Source organism: Dendrobates tinctorius, unplaced genomic scaffold (genome assembly GCF_039654945.1).
Source record: "Dendrobates tinctorius isolate UK_male_01 unplaced genomic scaffold, ASM3965494v1 ptg000022l, whole genome shotgun sequence".
In the NCBI taxonomy this organism is placed as follows: domain Eukaryota; kingdom Metazoa; phylum Chordata; class Amphibia; order Anura; family Dendrobatidae; genus Dendrobates; species Dendrobates tinctorius.
In genome coordinates, this window is record NW_027361690.1 from 50,104,190 (window position 1) to 50,124,800 (window position 20,611).

The 20,611-nt window shown below is 45.2% G+C and overlaps 1 protein-coding gene across 3 annotated transcripts in view; it reads right to left on the bottom strand.

Moving 5' to 3' along the window:
• The window catches only part of ABHD2 (abhydrolase domain containing 2, acylglycerol lipase), a 57,228-nt gene extending 36,828 nt beyond the window's left edge, over positions 1-20,400 (bottom strand). The window contains exons 1-4 of one of the 3 annotated variants that reach the window (XM_073568704.1): positions 20,143-20,400; positions 2,714-2,771; positions 1,895-2,093; positions 1,571-1,746 (exon numbers count right to left, since the gene is read on the bottom strand). In XM_073568704.1, coding sequence (XP_073424805.1) covers positions 1,571-1,746; positions 1,895-2,088 — 370 coding nt within the window. In that variant the 5' untranslated portion in view covers positions 2,089-2,093; positions 2,714-2,771; positions 20,143-20,400. Of the gene's footprint in view, positions 1-1,570; positions 1,747-1,894; positions 2,094-2,713; positions 2,776-3,890; positions 3,912-20,142 lie in introns of those variants that run through there. The other 2 variants (XM_073568703.1, XM_073568705.1) reach the window with 2 other exon arrangements.
• Positions 20,401-20,611: the final 211 nt, after the last annotated feature.

Genomic DNA, 20,611 nt, shown 5'->3' on the forward strand with positions numbered 1-20,611 from the left:
ATTTAGCGATGCACCAGCGATCCTGACCACGATACAACCCGGTCAGGATCACTGGTGCATCGCTAAATGGTCACTAGTGAGCTGCCAAACAGGCAGATCTCACAGCGATGCAGCAGCGGTCGTTACTTACCTGTCAGACGCGGCGATGAAGACGTCCTCCCGCCCGCGTCCACGCGTTGGACCAGGACGTTCTCGCGCGATCAGTGATAGCCAGCGGGGGAGCCGGTCGGAGACAAGTATCACACATAGCAATATCGCTGCTGCGTCACGAAATCGGTGACGCTTAAGCGATCTCGCTTAGTGTGACGGGGCCTTAACACTATTACTGGCTATCCACAGATTATAATGGTCACCATACCGTGCTTACAATCTGGCCATGATGCCTGCCGCCCCCCCCATGGACACGCAAGGTCAGCTTAGTACACAGTTTTACACAATCTCCTGTCCACACGAGCCCAGGGAGGCACGAGTGAGAGGATGTAGCCCCAACAATTGCTGACGTGCCACTGCACAAGCTCACAACCCTGTCAGGGTGAGAAGCCCCTTTCACTAGCATCACTGAAACAGCACCTGGTATAGATAAGCCCAGTCCATTTAACAAGATTATATTGGGCCAGAAACCAGCCCCGGTAGCATGGAAAGTTAAAAATTGAGAACACGGATGTGTGGATTCGTGGATTGAGATAAAAGAGCAGCCTAAGGTTAAATTATATATTTAATTGCCTTAAGGGCAAATATCCAATACACTATACACAATGGTCAGTTATGCAAATACAGGAGCTAATAAAAAAAAACATAAACAGATGATACAAAAGTCAATTTCTGGCTTGATGTTTGGTCGTTGGATGCTGGCAACCACATGGGAGGTGTGGGGGCCAGCCATTTCCGGTTTCTTCAAACACGTGGCATGGCGTGACCTCCATTTGCAGAGAACGAAGGCGTACAGTCACACGTGGATTTAACCCATTGGTCAGTCACCCCCTTCCCCGCTCGCCGGAGGGTCCTATTCTCCCTCCCACTTGATCTGGCTCATGAAACTCCAAAACCTATGATGGATCATAACTTCTCTATGGAAGATTACAGGAAGGAGGTTTTGGCGCCATCTAATCCGGTCGGGCCCTAGTTACACTTGGAGACCAAATACGGCTTAGCTACTTGGCTTCTACTAGCTGTTCTACGCATCTCCATACCCCATCCCAGGGTGCTAAAACAGGTTGAGACCCTGGCTGGCGTTCGGTCCGTTCCCGAGAGCTCGAAAATGTAATTGGTACACAGCTAGGACATACGATAAGTCCATAACTCCACATCAAATTACAGCTCCGGTCCGGGTGGGGGAATTCATCAGTAAATTAGCTTCACACTCTCAATAAGGATCCATCCTGCCAGGAACAGCTTGGTCCCAGCTCTTTGCTGGAGACATAAATTTAGTTCGACTACCTACTGAGAATGGTTTCCTGTCTCAGCTTCACACTTTGTTAGAAGACTACAATCTTGAACTGGAAATGATAGTTGATTGGCAAGAAATTATAAACCCCATAATTTCCACATAAGCCATTACCAATGTACCTACCTCCAGTGCAATGTTCAGCAAGAGGCTCAAAGAGGTCAAATGTTGCAGTAGCTCCGTCAGGCATTGTTAGATACTTGCGCAATCCGTACGGATTCGGAGAGCTGACTCGCCCCATCTTTCCATAAAGTGCAGTTTGGATATGTCCACTTTTCCCCCAGATTAATGGTGGAATGTACCTAAGAATATATAAAATGACTGATAAATAAATGGCGCTAGCCGTCTAGTTATTCACAATGCTTTACTTCAGAGAGCAGAAAAGCTTCAAGAAACCACTGGCAGTGATTAGGAAAAACTGGTACAATAAGTGCCTGCCTGATTACTCACTCTTTGGTCAGCAAAGGACACGACTTTAATAGAAAGTGGTTTAATGTCGAGTCTTGGAAAATTAGATCTGGTGGAGCAGTCGGACTTTTTAAGTTTAGGCAACGTACAATAACATAAAGGGCAGCGGCAACAGCGGCCAGCTTCATCCCGTCAAAGACGGCGGGCATCTCTGGGGTTTCCAACATCATACTCATCTTGACTACAAAGACAAAAAACAAAACGGCTCAGTGTCAGAACTTTTCGTTACAGAGTAGAGCAGCATTTTTCACAGCCATGAGATATCTGGGGGGGGGAAAAGTCTAACTATTGCTTTAATTCAAGTAACCAACGCCTAGAATTCTCACAGACTGACAGGAAAGTGGTGAAATGTGTGACAGCAACATCTTCACTTTCAACACGGGAACAAACTGAGAAATTGCAGAAGGTTCCTCTACCACAGTCCACATTTGTGAGGACACCAAAATCCCTGTGCCTCTGTAGTTAAGAGTTGAAACCCAGAGCAGAAGTCACAGAATATTCATATAACATATGTCCCATACCATCCCAATATTCCTGCCCCATCTCACTCCCAAAAGTAAGTGTTTAACCTCAAAATTCAAAGGGGGTTTCCAGGTCCAGAATATTGATGACCTAAGTTTAGGCTTCAAAACAGCCAAGTGTAAGCGGTTGAAGAGTCAGCTCCCACTTACCAGATATTGAGGGTCTAGCTTAGGGCTGAGCCATCAGAATTCAGAACTTGAAAACACTAAAAAAGGTCTCAGAAAGACCCCTCTACAATACAGGCAATCAGAACCCAGTATAAAAAGGACCCAATCTTACCGGCTTCGTAAGAGCTCCTGCAGTAAGAATTACGCTTCACACAGTGATGAGGTCAATTCTATCTGGAAGGAAAAAAAAGAGACACCTTGGTAAACATTTCATAACGTTCCCAAATTATTCTGAAAACATTTACAGCACATCCTGCACTGAGCTACTGTACCCAACTTATTAGAGACATTAGGAATCTGAATTGGTCCATTTTATTCCGACTCCACAGCCCTGCGTGCTACGCCAAGAATTGCAACTCCGGTCCGGAACTGGAATAGTATTTTTGGAGTACAAAAGCCGGCAGTTTTGATTAATTTACTGTCCTATCTCAGCCCATTGCAGCAGAGCTAAGTCAATGGCAAAATTTGCTAAATTTCTGTGTCAACTCCACATTTGCAATTTTTTTTCCACACTTTCAAAAGCTTTTACACCAGTTTCCTTGCAAAAAATTCACTACAGCACTAAGTGTCTTGTGCTTCGTGGTCAAGTGCTCCGTGTAACCCGCCCCCACCACTGATTACACAGGAAGCGGACAGTGATGGTGGGGGGTTATACGGAGCTCAGCATTCAGAGAACTGCTAGATCTGAGAAAAAAAAAAGCGGTGAAAACTGATTCTATCAATTGCTGCACCCAGTAAGCTAAGTGACACATCGCTAGAATCAGGGTCTCTGCACGATGCTGCTCTCTGATGAGGAAGCAGAAATCGGACACATTCCCTTTACATTTCTCTGTGTTATACCGTGACACAAGAGCGTAAGTAAATATGCTCATCCTCAAGCACAAAACACATCCTAATTTATGGATTAAAATGACGATACGGACTGATCTTTACAATACATTTCTCCACTTACGAGCTTTCCAGCAACACTTGATGTATTTTCCAGCAATGATCTGTCATTAAAGCTAATTTCAGTACATCCCCTTCCTAATGGCTATGTACCCGAATTAAAACAAGTTATGTCTATCAGAAAATGTTCAAGTCCTCCTTTACTGGAGGACATGCTGAAAATAAAAAACCCTCACAGCCGCTCACCCCACTGCAGGGTTAGAGAACGTTCACACACACATTTTTCAAGGTAAATCTGCAAAGCCCACGTTACACACAGATTAGTACATGTGGCAGATTTCAGCCCAAGCATCGGAAAGGTAGAAAGATTTAGGGTATATCTGCAGCCACATGTGACATACCGTGGAGCGAGGTCATGTTCACACGGAGAAAGGTTTTGCTTTAGATTTTGCTGTGGATCCAGAAACAAAACAGCCACTGTTATATGAGGATTTCACCTTAACCCATTCCAAAGCATTGGATAAAGGTAAAAACTCTGCACAAAAACGAACATGCGCTAAGCTCCAAAACTGGTAGTGAAGTTGAGGATTTTCGTGGGTGGGGTATCTAAACCGATATTCACTTCTATTGTGCTGTAATCTGCTATGGATTTGGAGGTGCAGCATCCACTTCGAAAAACCGGTGGCATATTGTACATTTATATAGCATCATTTATTCCATGGCGCTTTACATGTGAAAAGGGGAAATATAGACAAGTACAATAAGCATGTGAAAGACAAGGGATACACAAGTACAGAAGGAGAGAGGACCCTGCCCGCGAGGGATCACAGTCTACAGGCATATCCTAAAATGTGGGAATATGGCCTTAAAGCAGGGCTGTGGAGTCGGTGTCCATTTTGGAGTCAGTATAAAATGGAGCGACTCCTTAAATATCTAATAAATTGCTACAGTAGTACAATGCAGGATGTGCTATAAATTTTATCATAATAATTTGGGAAAGTTATGGAATGTCCTATAAATATCTGTTCTGTTCCTCATCTAAGGATCTCGGCTTTTAGTGGCGATGAATCTGTGCTGCACTTTATGTACATGCTCTGTAGGGGGCAGTGCTGTGGAGTTGTAGTGGTGCTGAATCTGTGCTGCACTTTATGTACATGCTCTGTAGGGGGCAGTGCTGTGGAGTTGTAGTGGTGCTGAATCTGTGCTGCACTTTATGTACATGCTCTGTAGGGGGCAGTGCTGTGGAGTCGTAGCTGAGATGAATCTGTGCTGCACTTTATGTACATGCTCTGTAGGGGGCAGTGCTGTGGAGTCGTAGCTGAGATGAATCTGTGCTGCACTTTATGTACATGCTCTGTAGGGGGCAGTGCTGTGGAGTCGTAGCTGAGATGAATCTGTGCTGCACTTTATGTACATGCTCTGTAGGGGGCAGTGCTGTGGAGTTGTAGTGGTGCTGAATCTGTGCTGCACTTTATGTACATGCTCTGTAGGGGGCAGTGCTGTGGAGTCGTAGCTCAGATGAATCTGTGCTGCACTTTATGTACATGCTCTGTAGGGGGCAGTGCTGTGGAGCCGTAGTTGAGATGAATCTGTGCTGCACTTTATGCACATGCTCTGTAGGGGGCAGTGCTGTGGAGTTGTCGTGGAGCTGAATCTGTGCTGCACTTTATGCACATGCTCTGTAGGGGGTAGTGCTGTGGAGTCGTAGTGGAGATCAATCTGTGCTGCACTTTATGTACATGCTCTGTAGGGGGCAGTGCTGTGGAGTTGTAGCTGAGATGAATCTGTGCTGCACTTTATGTACATGCTCTGTAGGGGGCAGTGCTGTGGAGCCGTAGTTGAGATGAATCTGTGCTGCACTTTATGCACATGCTCTGTAGGGGGCAGTGCTGTGGAGTCGTAGTGGAGATCAATCTGTGCTGCACTTTATGTACATGCTCTGTAGGGGGCAGTGCTGTGGAGTCGTAGTTGAGATGAATCTGTGCTGCACTTTATGTACATGCTCTGTAGGGGGCAGTGCTGTGGAGTCATAGTTGAGATGAATCTGGGCTGCACTTTATGTACATGTTCTATAGGGGGCAATGCTGTGGAGTCAGGGAAATTAAGGATTTGGAGGTTTGGCTTACCGACATCACAGCCCTACCTTAAAGGGAACCTGTTACCAGAAAAAAAAAAAAAAAAAGCACTATTACCCTGCACATACATGTGGTTAATCTGTACGTTAATAGTGTTACTAACCGTCCCTGCAATTAGACGAACGCTGAGAGGAGAAAATGAACTTTATTCCCCCACAGCATTCTGGTTTGAGTCACGGGGGTGGCGCCTGTTCAGTCACCACTGAGTATACAGAGCGGTTGCTGTAACCACAACCCTGGACCTACATTATAGTTGACTGTCAGTCAGTGCCGGGGCAGCGGTCACAGCCACTGCTCTGTGATGACTGAACCAGCGCCGGCACCGTGACGGGTTCTTAATTGAATCCAGGTGTGGGGAATGTAAAGCTCTGTCTATGGCATGAATGACTTTTTAATACAGGAAGAGCCCACACACTGACGATATGAGGCCGGGTATGTATCCGTGTGTCAGGCGGATCCCTGAGCCAACAGCTACCTCATAAGGTCTGACAAAGGCTCTCCAGATTTCATCCTGATACTGAACTGTCATGGGACTTGTGGCTGTAACACTGAGGATTGTGTGACCCTCCATATATATTTCTCTCCGGACCATCACTGAGCCCACTGATAAACAGGTCATGTTACCGCCAGCAAAACATACAGCACAGCATCCAGGGCTGTGGAGTCGGTAACCCACAGTTGCGACTCCGACTCCTGGATTTTATCAGGCTCCGACTCCGGCTCCTTCATAAATGGCCAATTCATAACAACAAATTTACTGTCGTAAAATATTAAACATCGTGCTTATTCAGTTTCTCACCATCATATAAGTAATCAGACCACTTAGAGCAAAAACTACATTTATTAGAATACAATTAGAATATAGCAAATAACTTTTATAAACTTTTCTAAACTGTAAGTAAATATGCAATAAACACTTATATGCAGTTAATAAGAAGAAATCTATAAATTTGTCCTCAGAAAAAGTATTGCCTCTGTCAGATCCTCCTTCATGGATGCCCTCAAATCTGATCTAATTATTTTGAGAGCAGAGAACAACCTCTCTACACTAACTTGTGTTGGTGGCAAAGCAGTAACCAGTCGGGCAACATCTCTGACAATGTCAGGATACAGAGGAATCGCTTGTTGCACTGTTATTTTTGATGAACGGTCAAATTTCTCAATTTCTTTTAGTGCACATGAAAAATTCTGCTGAAATGTGCTGGCTGTGTTCCTTGATGGGGATGACTCTTCTTCTATGCGGGAACACTTTGCACGGTCCTTGTGATCCAAATTATTTTTCGACATTAAATTCTTCATCAGTTGATGATGAGGGTGAAGATGTGGCAGGACGACCAAATTCTTCTTGTTCCTCCTGACTGTTCTGCAACCCTTTCATCCTTACTGCTATTTCAAACAGAGCTTCTTTTCCTTTACTTAGCTGTTGATCATCTAGAAGAATCCGATGCATTGGGTCTACATAAACAGCTGCCAAAAGAATGTTATTTTGTAATAGTAGCTCCTCTCTCCGTTTCATTGATGTAGCAATGCCACTTGCAATTAACCCTCCTCTTTGGGACAGGCGAAACATCAGGTTCTTCCACTCCTTTAAGAAAATACCTGGAGTTAAGTCCTCTGCTTGTAATTTTTTAGTCACTGTAAATGGGTGCTCTAGCAATTTTTCCAGCTCAGTCACCTGATTCCACTGACTTTCATTTAGCGTCAGTTGAGGGTTAGCCATGTCTACAAGAAAGGTTTTCAGTTCAACCAAGCGCTGAATCATTAAGTAAGTACTGCCCCATCGTGTGGCTTGATCAATAATTGCCCCTTTTCCAGCACGTCTCTTCAAAATTGAGTCAACTTTAGGGGTTCTGGCAACAGTAGCCAATTTTCTCACCTTGCCAATCAGTGCAGCAGCATGTCCTTCTTGCAGACTGTCTCTTATAGCCAGCTGTAGCGTATGCACAACACAGCACATGTGATGAATGAAAGAACATATTGACACAGTTTCAACAAGATCATCTAAACTATCATGTTGCTGTTCATCTGAAGCAACTTCAGTTTGCTCCTCAGTTACAATACTGTGTTCCTCTATTTCAAACATTTCTGTGTCTGTGGACCCAGAATGTTCTTCTAGCTGCTGGTCACCATCATTACTCTCATTCATTAGCTTAATAGTACTTATCATATTTGAAGCATTGTCAGTTATGACAGAAAGAACTTGCTCTTTAAGTTCATAGTCTTGCAGAACCTTTTCCACCAAGACCTGGAGAAACTCACTGGTGTGATGAGCTTTGGTGTCTTTTACTGCCAATGTCTTGGTAACTATTTCATTTTTGTCACAAACAAATCGGACATTGATGGCAAAATAGTTCACTCTGTGACGTATGCAGGCATCCATTTTAAGAAACAGAAAGCGTCCCTTGAGAGTTTTTTTTAAGTTCTTCCTTTTGTTTAAAAGCTTCTTCGATTACTAATTTTCTAATACTCTCTCTCTCCAGAGAAACACCAAGCTTGCGGGCCATTTCCCCATTCAGACACATAAAAGCTGGTCGTGAAAATAATGAAATAGGCACACTATCCTTTACAACAAGCTCTATGATCTGTTTTTTAAATGTATCTACTGTCATTTTCACAGTAACTTTGTCACTGACAAAATATCTTGCAACTGATGGCTGCAAAGTTCTCTTCTCCTTTGTTTGGCTGGAAGAGCTGGGCACTGGTTCATTGGTTTGGATGCAGTCTTTCTCATCCACTGCTTTCAGTACTTCTGGATGAAAGCGCTGTAAATGTCTCTTTAGATTAGAAGCTCTGGTAGGAGCATTTTTATCTTTGCCTGAATATGCACTCATCTTGGCTTCACAGCATTTGTTTTCGTCTGGATCATTTGTCATACACTGACAAACATAATGTTTTCTATCTTGAGTGATGGTGAAATGTTCAAATACAGCTGATTTAATGTGATGCTTCTTTGACATTCTCAGGTTTTTAATTCTGCATTCACAATCCAAATGACAATTGTTTTTCCTAAAAACCAGGGCTGTGGAGTCGGTAAGCCAAACCTGCAACTCCGACTCAGACTCCTCAATTTCTCTTACACCGACTCCAACTCCGACTCCACGACTCCGACTCCCACACATATTGCTTATATTTAAGTGAAAAATTTATTGTAGTACAATGTGAACCTCAGACATTTAATCATTTTTATGATCCCATAATCAAGATATTTAGATAGAACAGAATATATATTGGTGTACTACCCGGTTTTCATTCTTTTTGGTACAGATACGATATGGATAGACAGATATGGATAAATGGATAGATAGAGCAGATTTCTAATCTGCTCTTGCTATTGAAAACATTATCTATGAGCTCAAAAACCTTTCAGGTGATGCGGTTTTTTAAAAAGATGATCAGCTTTTGCAGCTGAAAAACGTATCCTCAAAAAACACAGGAAAAACGCTGTGTGTGAATGTAGCCTTAGATCAGGAATAGAACAGCCATTTATAGGACATTTCATAACTTTCCCAAATTCCTATGAAAAAATATTCAGCACATCCTGCATTGAATTACTGTACCCAATTTATTATATATTTTAGGAGTCGGTCCATTTTATACCGACTCCAACTCCGACTCCACCAAAATGAGCACCGACTCCGACTCCGACTCCACAGCCCTGCTAAAAACAATTGTACAAAATTATTGCCAGGTCGTACAACTGATATAGTGGTCAGTAATACTGTTATTATTCCTCATGTACTCACAGTTAACTGATGCAAAGTTTGTTGAAAGGATAATACTTCTTACAGTCTTCCTCTTCTGAGTAGCAGGCAGCTGTGAGATGCTTGGAAGACGCACACCTAGTATGATCTGAGTAACATTTATAAAATTCATATGAAAGTTCAATTATGAAATATTAATACATTTTTTTTTTTAAAGCTGGAGTCGGTACATTTCTACCGACTCCACGACTCTGACTCCGACTCCACAGCCCTGATGGGTATACAGGTTATAGACTGCCGAGGAAAGTGATGGGTATACAGGTTATAGACTGCCCAGGAAAGTGATCCCTGTATGCCTCAGATCAGATGTGTGGTTGTTGAGAAATCACTATGTAAATTACCTCTCCCAGGCTCTAGGGGGAACGCTGGCTTGAAGATAAGCTCTGAAGGCGGCGTTATTATACAAGGAGAGTTACCAGTGTGAGACAGGTAACTAACACACAACTGAACTTTGTCTTCTTACAAACACGTTTTGCTTCTCTCGGGCTCTGATGTAATGCAACAATATTGCAGCACTTGCTGCCTGTGAGCTGAAAGGGCTTCTTCACTACTAGGACAACCCCTCTAAAACTAAATGTTTGGCTCTGATAAAATAAAAAAATAAAAAAAATAAAAAATTTACTCCCCTCCCGTGCCGGCGCCGTTCCAGCGGTGTCAGCACTCGTGTTCACGGGGGCTCTTATTCGGTTGTTGGGACACATGAGCCCTGCACCCAATAAGCGCTGTTGTCACTGTCCCCACATTCAGACAACTCAAACATCAAGGAGAAGTGAGAGAGCAACCTCAGCCCTGACTTTCCCTTGACATTTGATTTTTCCAAAGATGGGGACAGTGACACCAGTGCGGACTGGGCGCCAGACTCATGTGTTATAACAGCACGAGAGCCCCAGGAATGCGAGTGCCGATATCGCCAGCACCGGAGGAGAGAATAAGCTTATTTTCATTCATCAGGGCCAGACATGGGGTATACAAAGGGGTTGTCCAAGTAGTGCACGACGTCTGGAAGCACTGAGAGGAACCTGCAGATGAGTCCGGTATAATCACACACAGCTCTGCAGTGAGATCAGGAGATGAGAGAGCGGCCATTACACATCACACTGGTAAAAACCGCCTCAGAGCTGTAATATGCCAATGTGAATACGCTCTTGTGCAGCAATATCTCCCCCACTATACTGGTTTACACCAAAGCAGTTTATCATTACAGAGGAAAACGTGAAGCAGACGTGATACCTGAACATAAACATTATTAATGATTCTTAATGGCACACTGATCGGTGCTCTGGGATGGTCTATAGAAGACTTTCCACTTACTTATGTCTTAACATTTCAATTAGATCCATAAAGCTCCTCTTACTAGTCCAAGTCTAGAATCTACTGTGGGCAGCAAGAACACACAACACAAATGATACCGTACACTCCATCAGTAACGGAGAAACCCATCAGTATCTGGAAGACGAGACACGTGTGATCACAGCTCCTAGCACCTTGTGATACCAAGAGATACCACGCTCCAGTTACACAGCAGGCGGAGCAGCAGATAAGACTGTACTACTCCAGCTTGTATATATGTACGGAAAATTAGAAGTACAAGTTGGAGTAGTAAAATGTCATCTGTGATATTTCTTTTTCATGCCAAAATATCAGCTTTTTCACTTTGGGTCACTGTAGGTGCGTGGATACGTGTTTGAGAAGTCGGTGCACAGCACCTCTCGTGCCAACTCATCTACCTTGCAAGGAGACCCGGCTGGTTTTGCGCATTTGCAGTATGCATTTCTGGCAAGCAGGACTTTTGCCCGTGCCTTACATCACAACTTCCGCCAAGGGTGGCCCACCTCCTTACTATAATACACTACTCCTGTTGCTTGCAGGAGATATACGTCATGACTCCACCTGGCTCCATGAATTGGCTGCCACAGAGCGTTCACCACCAGTTCGTATTTCATTCATTAGAACTTGTGAATATTAAGTGCTATGGATGCCCTATGGACCATATTCCCCTGACAAAGCTGTGCTTGCCACAGCGAAAAGCGTGGGGCTCTACTCCCTGCGCTCTCCTCCCCAGCCCTCACAGACCCTAACTGGATCCTCCCGTAGGTGCCAGTGGTTAATTCTCTCGTCCTCCTCATTGCATGTACCATCCATATGACCAGCCCTTATTACAGGCAGAAACCTTGGTTTCAGCCTCTTGGTCAGATGTTCCACCACCCCCCCCTATATTTGTTCCATACTCTCTTGCCTTTCTTGCACATGGTCCACCTCTTAAGTATTCCTTGTAGAGGTGAGGCTGTGCTACACAGAGACAAAGTAGCCATCTTATGGACTTTTCATTCTATTTTGATATCATTGATGTTCATAGGACTTTATGCCCTTATATTAGAAGTTCTGCCCAATATGCACAATACAGGGCTCTTTATCCGGATGCAGATCCTTTATGCGGGTTCCCTCTGATTTATGCTACCATTAGGCCTTTAGATATTATAGGCCTAAAGTGACATATAATAATAATAAATTTTATTTCTATAGCGCCGACATATTCCGCAGCACTTTACATTTCAGAGGGGACTTGTACAGACAATATAGATTACAGCATAACAATAATCACATAGATCATAACAGATACTAAGAGGAATGAGGGCCCTGCTCGCAAGCTTACAGTCTATGAGGAAAGAGGTAGACACGAAAGGTGGGTGGTAACAGTTGCCCTGATTGTATGGACCAGCCATGATGTTAAGTGTGTAACAGTACAGATGCAGAGGGCTAATGGATGCATAAAGCATGTGGGAACATGATGCGGGGAGCCACATAGGGATAGATTAGGTTAATGTGTTGAGGCGGTAGGCCAGTCTGAATAAATGCGTTTTCAGGGCACGCTTAAAATTGTGGGGAATGGGGACTAATCGTATTGACCTGGGACGTGCATTCCAAAGAATTGGCGCAGCACGTGTGTAGTCTTGAAGACGGGAGTGGGAGGTTCTGATTATTGAGGATGCTAACCTCAGGTCATCAGCAGAACGGAGGGCGCGGGTAGGATGGTATACTGAAACAAGGGAGGAGATGTAGGGTGGTGCTGGGCAATGAAGAGCTTTGTGGGTGAGGGTAATAAGTTTGTACTGGATTCTGGAGTGGATGGGTAGCCAGTGTAATGACTGGCACAAGGTAGAGGCATCGGTGTAACGATTGGTGAGGAATATGATCCTGGCAGCAGCATTCAAGACAGATTGGAGGGGGGAGAGTTTGGTAAGAGGGAGACCGATTAGAAGGGAGTTACAATAGTCGAGACGAGAATGAACAAGAGAAACAGTAAGAGTTTTTGCAGAGTCAAAAGTAAGAAAAGGTCGAATTCTAGAAATGTTTTTGAGGTGCAGAAAACAAGAGCAAGCCAATGATCGGATGTGGGGGACAAAGGAAAGCTCGGAGTCAAGTATGACCCCAAGACAGTGGGCATGTTGCTGGGGAGTAATAGTAGAACCACACACGGAAATGGCAATGTCGGGTATAGGTACATTAGTAGCGGGAGGAAACACAAGGAGTTCAGTCTTTGACAGGTTCAGTTTCAGATATAGTGAGGACATGATGTTAGACACAGCGTTTAGACAATTGCCGGTGTTTTCTAGAAAGGCTGGCGTGATGTCAGGAGAAGAAGCGTATAATTGGGTGTCGTCAGCATAGAGATGGTACTGGAAACCAAATCTACTGATTGTTTGACCAATAGGGGCAGTATACAAAGAGAAGAGGAGGGGGCCTAGGAATGATACTTGAGGAACCCCAACAGTAAGGGGAAGATGAGAGGAGGAGGAGCCAGCAAAAGATACAGTAAAGGAGCGGTCAGAAAGATAGGAGGAGAACCAGGAGAGAATGGTGTCCTTGAGGCCAATGGAACAGAATATAGTGAGGAGGAGCTGATGATCCACAGTGTCGAATGCTGCAGAGAGATCCAAGAGAATTAGCATGGAGTAATGACGATTTGATTTAGCTGTTAGTAGATCATTAGAGACTTTAGTGAGAGCAGTTTCAGTAGAGTGTAAAGAGCGGAAACCGGATTGGAGAGGGTCGAGAAGAGAGTTGTGTACTTGACCTCATTTTTCTGTACTTCAGAAATGTTATAAAGAATACGTGATTATGTGTTACTTCTCTATTTGATTTATGTTTTCTGGATATTACAGACCTACAGTGACTTATGTATATGATATGGCATTGTTATGCATTTTACAAATTGTTCACGATACATAATTATATATGCTACACCTGATTGTACAAACTGAGTGTCTTATCTAAATATATTTGCACCACCAGACTCTGAAGCTCTCGTTGTGTCAATATACGTTTATCACCTGAATTTTTTTACTCCTCTTCTTTAGGGTTTGTTGATGTCCTAACACTTGGATCTTTCTTATTACGAGTAGCTGAATACTGTGGGACTCAATATTGGTTTTGTATCATCTATGGGGAGGTTTGCCTGAGATTGTTTTTTTGGTTTTAAATGTTGTCCATGTTACCCAATAAACTTCAGTATATTTGTTGAAATTTTGAGTGTGCTCATCAATATGTGGTGTTGTTTTTATTGTACATAAATGTTATAAGTATTAGTTATCATTGTCTTTAAAAATGTCCAACTTGGGTCACACATTTTGGGGAGGCTTCCAGAAGCTTCTCGCCATGCTGCTCTGGGGCGGTAAGTGGCTCAGTGGTTAGCACAGCGCTGGGATCCTGGATTCAAATCCTACCAAGGAATCCATCTGCAAGGAGTTGGCATGGGTTTCCTTTGGGCATTCCAGATTTCCCCACAGTCCAAGACAATGATAGGAAATTTAGCTAATGAGCCCAATGGGGACAGTGATAAAGTATGTAAAATGCGGCAGAATATGATGACGCTAAATAAGTAAAGTTGCTAGAATTTTTAACCATTCTTCCTGACAGAACTAGAGTAACCGAGCCTGGTTTCTAGCCTCCTTGGTCGCTCACACTTTCTTTCAGTTCTGCCTATATTTTCTCTACAGGATTGAGGTCGGGGGCTTTGTGATGGACATGCCATTACCTTCACTTTGCTGTCCTTAAGCCATTTTGCCACAACTTTGGAAATATGCTTGCGGTCATTGTCCACTTGGAAGATACATATAAGCGCTAAGTTTAATTTCTTGCCTGATGTGTTGAGATGCTCAATATCTCCCCATAACTTGCCTTCCTTATAATGCTATTTTGTCACGTGTGCCGGTATCTTCAAAAGAAAAGCCCCTCATCCCCACACACAAAACATGATGCGGCCACCCCTCATACTCACGAATGAGATTGTTCTTTGGCTTTCAAGACTCCTCATGTGCTGCTGTAAAGTCTATCCTGGCTTTTCTATGGTTTTGGAGCAGAGGCTTATCCTTTGCTGAGCAGCCTTTCAGGACATGACAATAATAAGGCACTTTTTATTGTTAATATCAATGCTTTTTTACCTATTTCCTGCAGCATTGTCACAAGGTCTTTTGCTGTTGTTTTTGGATTAAATGGTACATTTTATATACTGGGCAACAGAACGCGTCTCCTTCCTGACCAGTATGACGCCTGCGAGCTCCCAGGGTGATTAAACTTGCAGAATAGCGTTTGATCAGAAGAACATGGGACCTTCAAGCATTTTTACTTTGTTCTCAGGGATGTACCAAACTTGTGGAAGTTCATTATCTGTTCAACGTCTTAGCCGCTATGTTGTGGTTTCCGCAGAAGCTGAGGGCATATCTGATCGGGGAAGCAGTTACCCATCACTAACATCAAATGGGCTCCCCTGACTGAAAACATACAAGGATAAGAAATCACTGCGATGGACCCTTGCCTAAGAGACCCTCGCTGATCCTGAGAATGAATGGGCTGCAGCTGCAACTCCTTCAATATTTTCCCAACATAAGCGCTGTCGGCCACCAAACTCATTCAGTTATACGCATCAGACCAACGTTGGTCAAAGCCGCTGATATCGGCAGGCTTAGTCAATAGTCTAATGTGTGGGAGCCTCATTCCGACAGGTCTAACTTCAGACTGCTGACACTTATGTTCTGTGTTCTGAGATGTTTGGCAGCGGATCTCTCAGAGAAAACAGGTACTCTCAGGTGAGCGAGTTATCCAGTGTATGGCGGAGTCAGGATGGATAACCAGTGCTGTGGAGTGGGAGCCCATTTTGGTGGAATAGGGAGTCAGAGGTTTAGTTTACAGACTCCTTAGCCCTGATACGAGGGAGTCGGAGTCGTTGAGTTGGAGTCAGTGGCATGGAAATTGAGGAGACAGAGTTGGAGACGTAGGTTTGGCTTATCGACTCTACAGCCCTGTGGATAACAGGAGGCTTAGCGATCGGCCAACACTCATCTACTGGTTATGGTGCCCCATCGATTGTGCTGCGACACTCTTAGGGCACAGTGGGAGACCAAAGCACAGGTGTGCAGATTGGAGGAGCTGCAGTGGTGGGACCTGTCCATTATCAGGATTGCTAGGTTCCCAGAGATCGGCCCTCCGTATCCCAGCACTGCAAGACAACACTCACCAGCAGCCTGGTTTTGCCCATCTCCACAGGCACAAGTGTATACAGAGACATTAGACAGTGACCTCCTGAACGGCACACAAGGGAAGAGCATGAAGCAGAACATGAATGCCGCATATCTGTACAGAAACATTCACTCATGTAGAAACATATATGAAACATTTAGGAGTTCAGTGTATTCTTTCATTACTCCCATTAAACAAACACTATAATTTTGGCTAACAACTGAGCCGCCTTGGCCCTGTAACATGTGGCTCTTATATAACCCATTTTAGTTAGATGTCAGGTCACTGCCAGTATTAATAGGGCATCAGTGAGCCGCCCAAATGTAAAGATGCTACTAATCTATACATTGATAACATCTGATTCATTAGCCTGGGGCAACATTTCTGTGGGAATGACACCTATAGCCGACAGTCTCCTCTATAGATTGTGATTGGTGCCACCCTCGGAGCACGGCAGAGTGACAATACAAGACATGGACCTGGACATGTATTACATGGGAATTACAAACTCGTAACAGCCTGCAGATCTGGAAACAATGTTAATAAAAATGCTCCATAACTAGTGTATTCACATATATTACACATGAGTTTTAGGCAAGGGTGGAAAAATCCTACAGAGTAACAATGCTTTACACAACAGAAGTCTTAATAATTTACTTTTATCAGTTAACAAAATGCAAGTGAATGTGAGTCACATCAATGTTTGGTGACCGCCCTTTGCCTTCAAAACCTGAGTGCAGGTCGTACCTAGAAAAATGAATGCCGTTTTAAAGGCAAAAGATGAGAACAATAAATATTGATTTGATTTAATTTCTGTCCAACATAATTATCATCACAGGCATATAAGAAGCAGATTAGTTTGGGTCAGGAGAGACTGGTCCAGGCATTATAGTCCATACTCACATGGCAGGCAACCTATTAAGCTATACCTTTGACAGACTCTATAGGCAGATACCACTGTCAGATATGGAGGCTGTTCACAGGCCGCCCTGCAGCCAATTTAACCCATTGCCATCTGTGGTCACGGTGCTGAGTGCCAACTGCTTGACTACATCCATAAATGCCACTGCGGACCACAGCAACAAAGGGGTTAAACTGCCAAGATTGGAGGCAACATTGATCCTGGCAATTGTGGCAAGAGTCAAGCTGTGCATGCTATCGTATTGTTATTATTGCAAAATCTTCACGGCTCATGGCCTAGCTCCCCACTCTTGCAAGATGTGCAACGTCAGCTTATTTTTATGTCTATATTCAAATGTTGACGTCGTCCATTTATTCCTGTGCGCACCGGGCATTGTACTCGGCTGGCAGGGTCCCGCTCTACTGTACTCGGCTGGCAGGGTCCCGCTCTACTGTACTCGGCTGGCAGGGTCCCGCTCTACTGTACTCGGCTGGCAGGGTCCCGCTCTACTGTACTCGGCTGGCAGGGTCCCGCTCTACTGTACTTGGACTTAACTACATTTTTCACCACCGTGACCTAAAAGATTGGCTGCTGCCGGCCATCTGAGCATAGGACGAAGAGGGGCAACATATGGTGGGACTCATTATAGCCTTTAGTCACAAAGAAAGACATCTGGCTTTCAGTCCTTTTGGGTTATGTAGAGGCTCCCAGCAAAAAACGGTGACAGATAAGAGGGGTGGCTTCCGTGATGAGCTAGCCGAGGCGGGATACTATTCGCCACCATCTACAAGGAAGGTACGCGAGTGTCTGACCTGCCGGATGTTTGTGGAAAAAATGACAAGACAAGCAGCTCGATCCCTCTGGGAGACGTCACAAGACCGTGATCCCAGTGACAAGGCAGTAAGCATATACTTATGTAACACCGATTACATGCATCAAGAGCACTGGCCTTGTTTGACAGGTAAAGTGCTAAAATTAGAGGAGAGGGCCTGAGGACACGCCACAAGTCACGGAAACCTAAACTTTACACCACAGAGCCTCACGTTTTAGGATTAATAAACCAACAGTGATTTCTGACACCCCACACTGGGGAGAGAGCCTCCGAAAAGTAGATGTTGGACTGTGACTTTTGTAGGAGGCGCATTAAGGCGGATTTTTCTATCGTCAGATATCAGTGGAAATCCGCATATGTTTCCATCTGACAACCAAAGCATAGTGTTACTTTCTCAAGCTTACAGCGTGCGATGTGATAGGCTCAGTTCACATTTGATATCTCTCGTCCATGAAAGGAGAAAATAAAGTCTGATCCGAGATGGATGCTGCAAAGTCAGTCCAGTGCCCAAGATACAAAGACTGCATTACACAACAGGGCAATGAAATGCTGACACCATGGAGGAAAGTCGGAAAATGATGCTCAGGCTCTCATAAAGGCGTTCAATCCTGCAGATCACAGCTGTCAGTCCGCCATGGCCGGCACATCCGGGATGACAGCTGCCTCCTCCCTAAGAACATAGATGTGGAAGCTTGCCTTAATGTGTCCTGTCACTTGGCGGCTTGATGCTAGGAGGGGTGCGCCCCGGGTGTGGCACGCGTGGCTCCATACATATAACATTGCTGTGTGCACGGTGGGATGTGTGCCAGGGATTAACTGTTTATTCACCTTGCACCATTTCTGAGGATATGGGGGAGGGGTGTCTGGATATTGGGACAAGTAACTTTCCCCTTTCGCGACACAATAGTGGAAAGGAATGAAGTGACTATGAAGAACTCCAGCAAATAAGGATATAATTTATAGTGGAAAAATCTTAGCTCTACTGTCGAAATATACTAAAATCCTCTGTAAGGATAGAAGACCCACAGGTGCAACACAAGCAGGGTGTGTGGACCCCTAAAATGTGGAATCGGTCAGTATTTCACCCTCCAAACTATTTATATTTGCATACAAGTCCTGTCTAAAAACACAAATGAAGCAGAAGATTATTTGCAGATCTGACGCCTCTGTCACTCCAGCTCTATTCCCGTTCAGCGGCACCTCCTCCTGACTGACATCTATGGTGTGCCACTTCAGGGAGAGGAGCAGGAGGAGCCTGCACTGGGAGGGGTATAGAGCTGGAGTGATCTTTAGATCTAGCATAGTCCATCAGCCTCATTTACATATCAATTCAAACACTGATTTCTCAGTAATGGAGGATCAGACGGGCCATATATCACCGGACAGGTCTGTGAGAGTTACTGGCACATACAACATATTGTGGGTCTGTGAAATCCCGCTTTGCCATTTTCTGGCAGACACGCTGCGTAACACACCTGAAAAGATGATAAAGAAGCAAAGAAGGACGATCACAGCCCTGCAACATGAAGAACAGCGACTCACTGCTCAGGTGTCAGCCACTTCAAGGACCCAAAGTTGTCGGCCGGACTATCTCATTTAAACCTGAAGTCGCTGTAGTGCAGGACATCAGTAGTGATGACCCCTTATCTTTGGTCATCGCCCCCCTTAGTCAATGACAATAATGGTCCACAGGGAGAGATCGCTCCAGTCTGAGGTCCCTCGCCTCCTGCGGGACAGAAGACTTACCAGGGGGCCATGTGCGCTCTGATGCCTCACACTGGGCACACATAGACCAGGGGCACTACAACTCCCAGCCTCCTGTCACATGGGCACACATAGACCAGGGGCACTACAACTCCCAGCCTCCTGTCACATGGGCACACATAGACCAGGGGCACTACAACTCCCAGCCTCCTGTCACATGGGCACACATAGACCAGGGGCACTACAACTCCCAGCCTCCTGTCACATGGGCACACATAGACCAGGGGCACTACAACTCCCAGCCTCCTGTCACATGGGCACACATAGACCAGGGGCACTACAACTCCCAGCCTCCTGTCACATGGGCACACATAGACCAGGGGCACTACAACTCCCAGCCTCCTGTCACATGGGCACACATAGACCAGGGGCACTACAACTCCCAGCCTCCTGTCACATGGGCACACATAGACCAGGGGCACTACAACTCCCAGCCTCCTGTCACATGGGCACACATAGACCAGGGGCACTACAACTCCCAGCCTCCTGTCACATGGGCACACATAGACCAGGGGCACTACAACTCCCAGCCTCCTGTCACATGGGCACACATAGACCAGGGGCACTACAACTCCCAGCCTCCTGTCACATGGGCACACATAGACCAGGGGCACTACAACTCCCAGCCTCCTGACACGTCCGTGGCTGCTCCCCACAAGCACACAATCCCTGTCAGTACACAATGGGGACGCTATGAATAATCCCTGCAGGCCGCCCATACACAGGAGCCAGGCCCCAGCTCACCTCACGGGTCCGGTAATCCGGAGGGAGCAGCTCCTGCACCACACATCAGCTGGAAATGACATCCACAGCCGGCTGCTGCCACCACCGCCCTCCTGCACCTTCCACCTCTCAGTCCCTTGACAACAGTTACTTCCCTGACAACGCAGCTGCCGCTATCTCTTCCACATGATTGGAGGAAATCCATGTCAATCACTTGTGCCCTTCTTCCGTTGGTCAATAGCTGCAAGAGCTTTCTATTGGCTGAGCGCCTCTCAGTGCTCGTGAGCCGGCCGCATGTGAGTCACTACAAGTAACAACAAGAGCTGGCCGCTGATTGGCTGGTGGAGCTGCCAGTCATGTTTAGGTACCGCTTGCGGGGCAGGCACGTGAAGTGTGCGGACTGTGCGGGAAGAAGCGGGGAGAGAGTGAGGGAGCCGGTACAGTGCGCTGCTTCACGCTGCCGCAGGGTTACATGGGACATGGTGTGGCC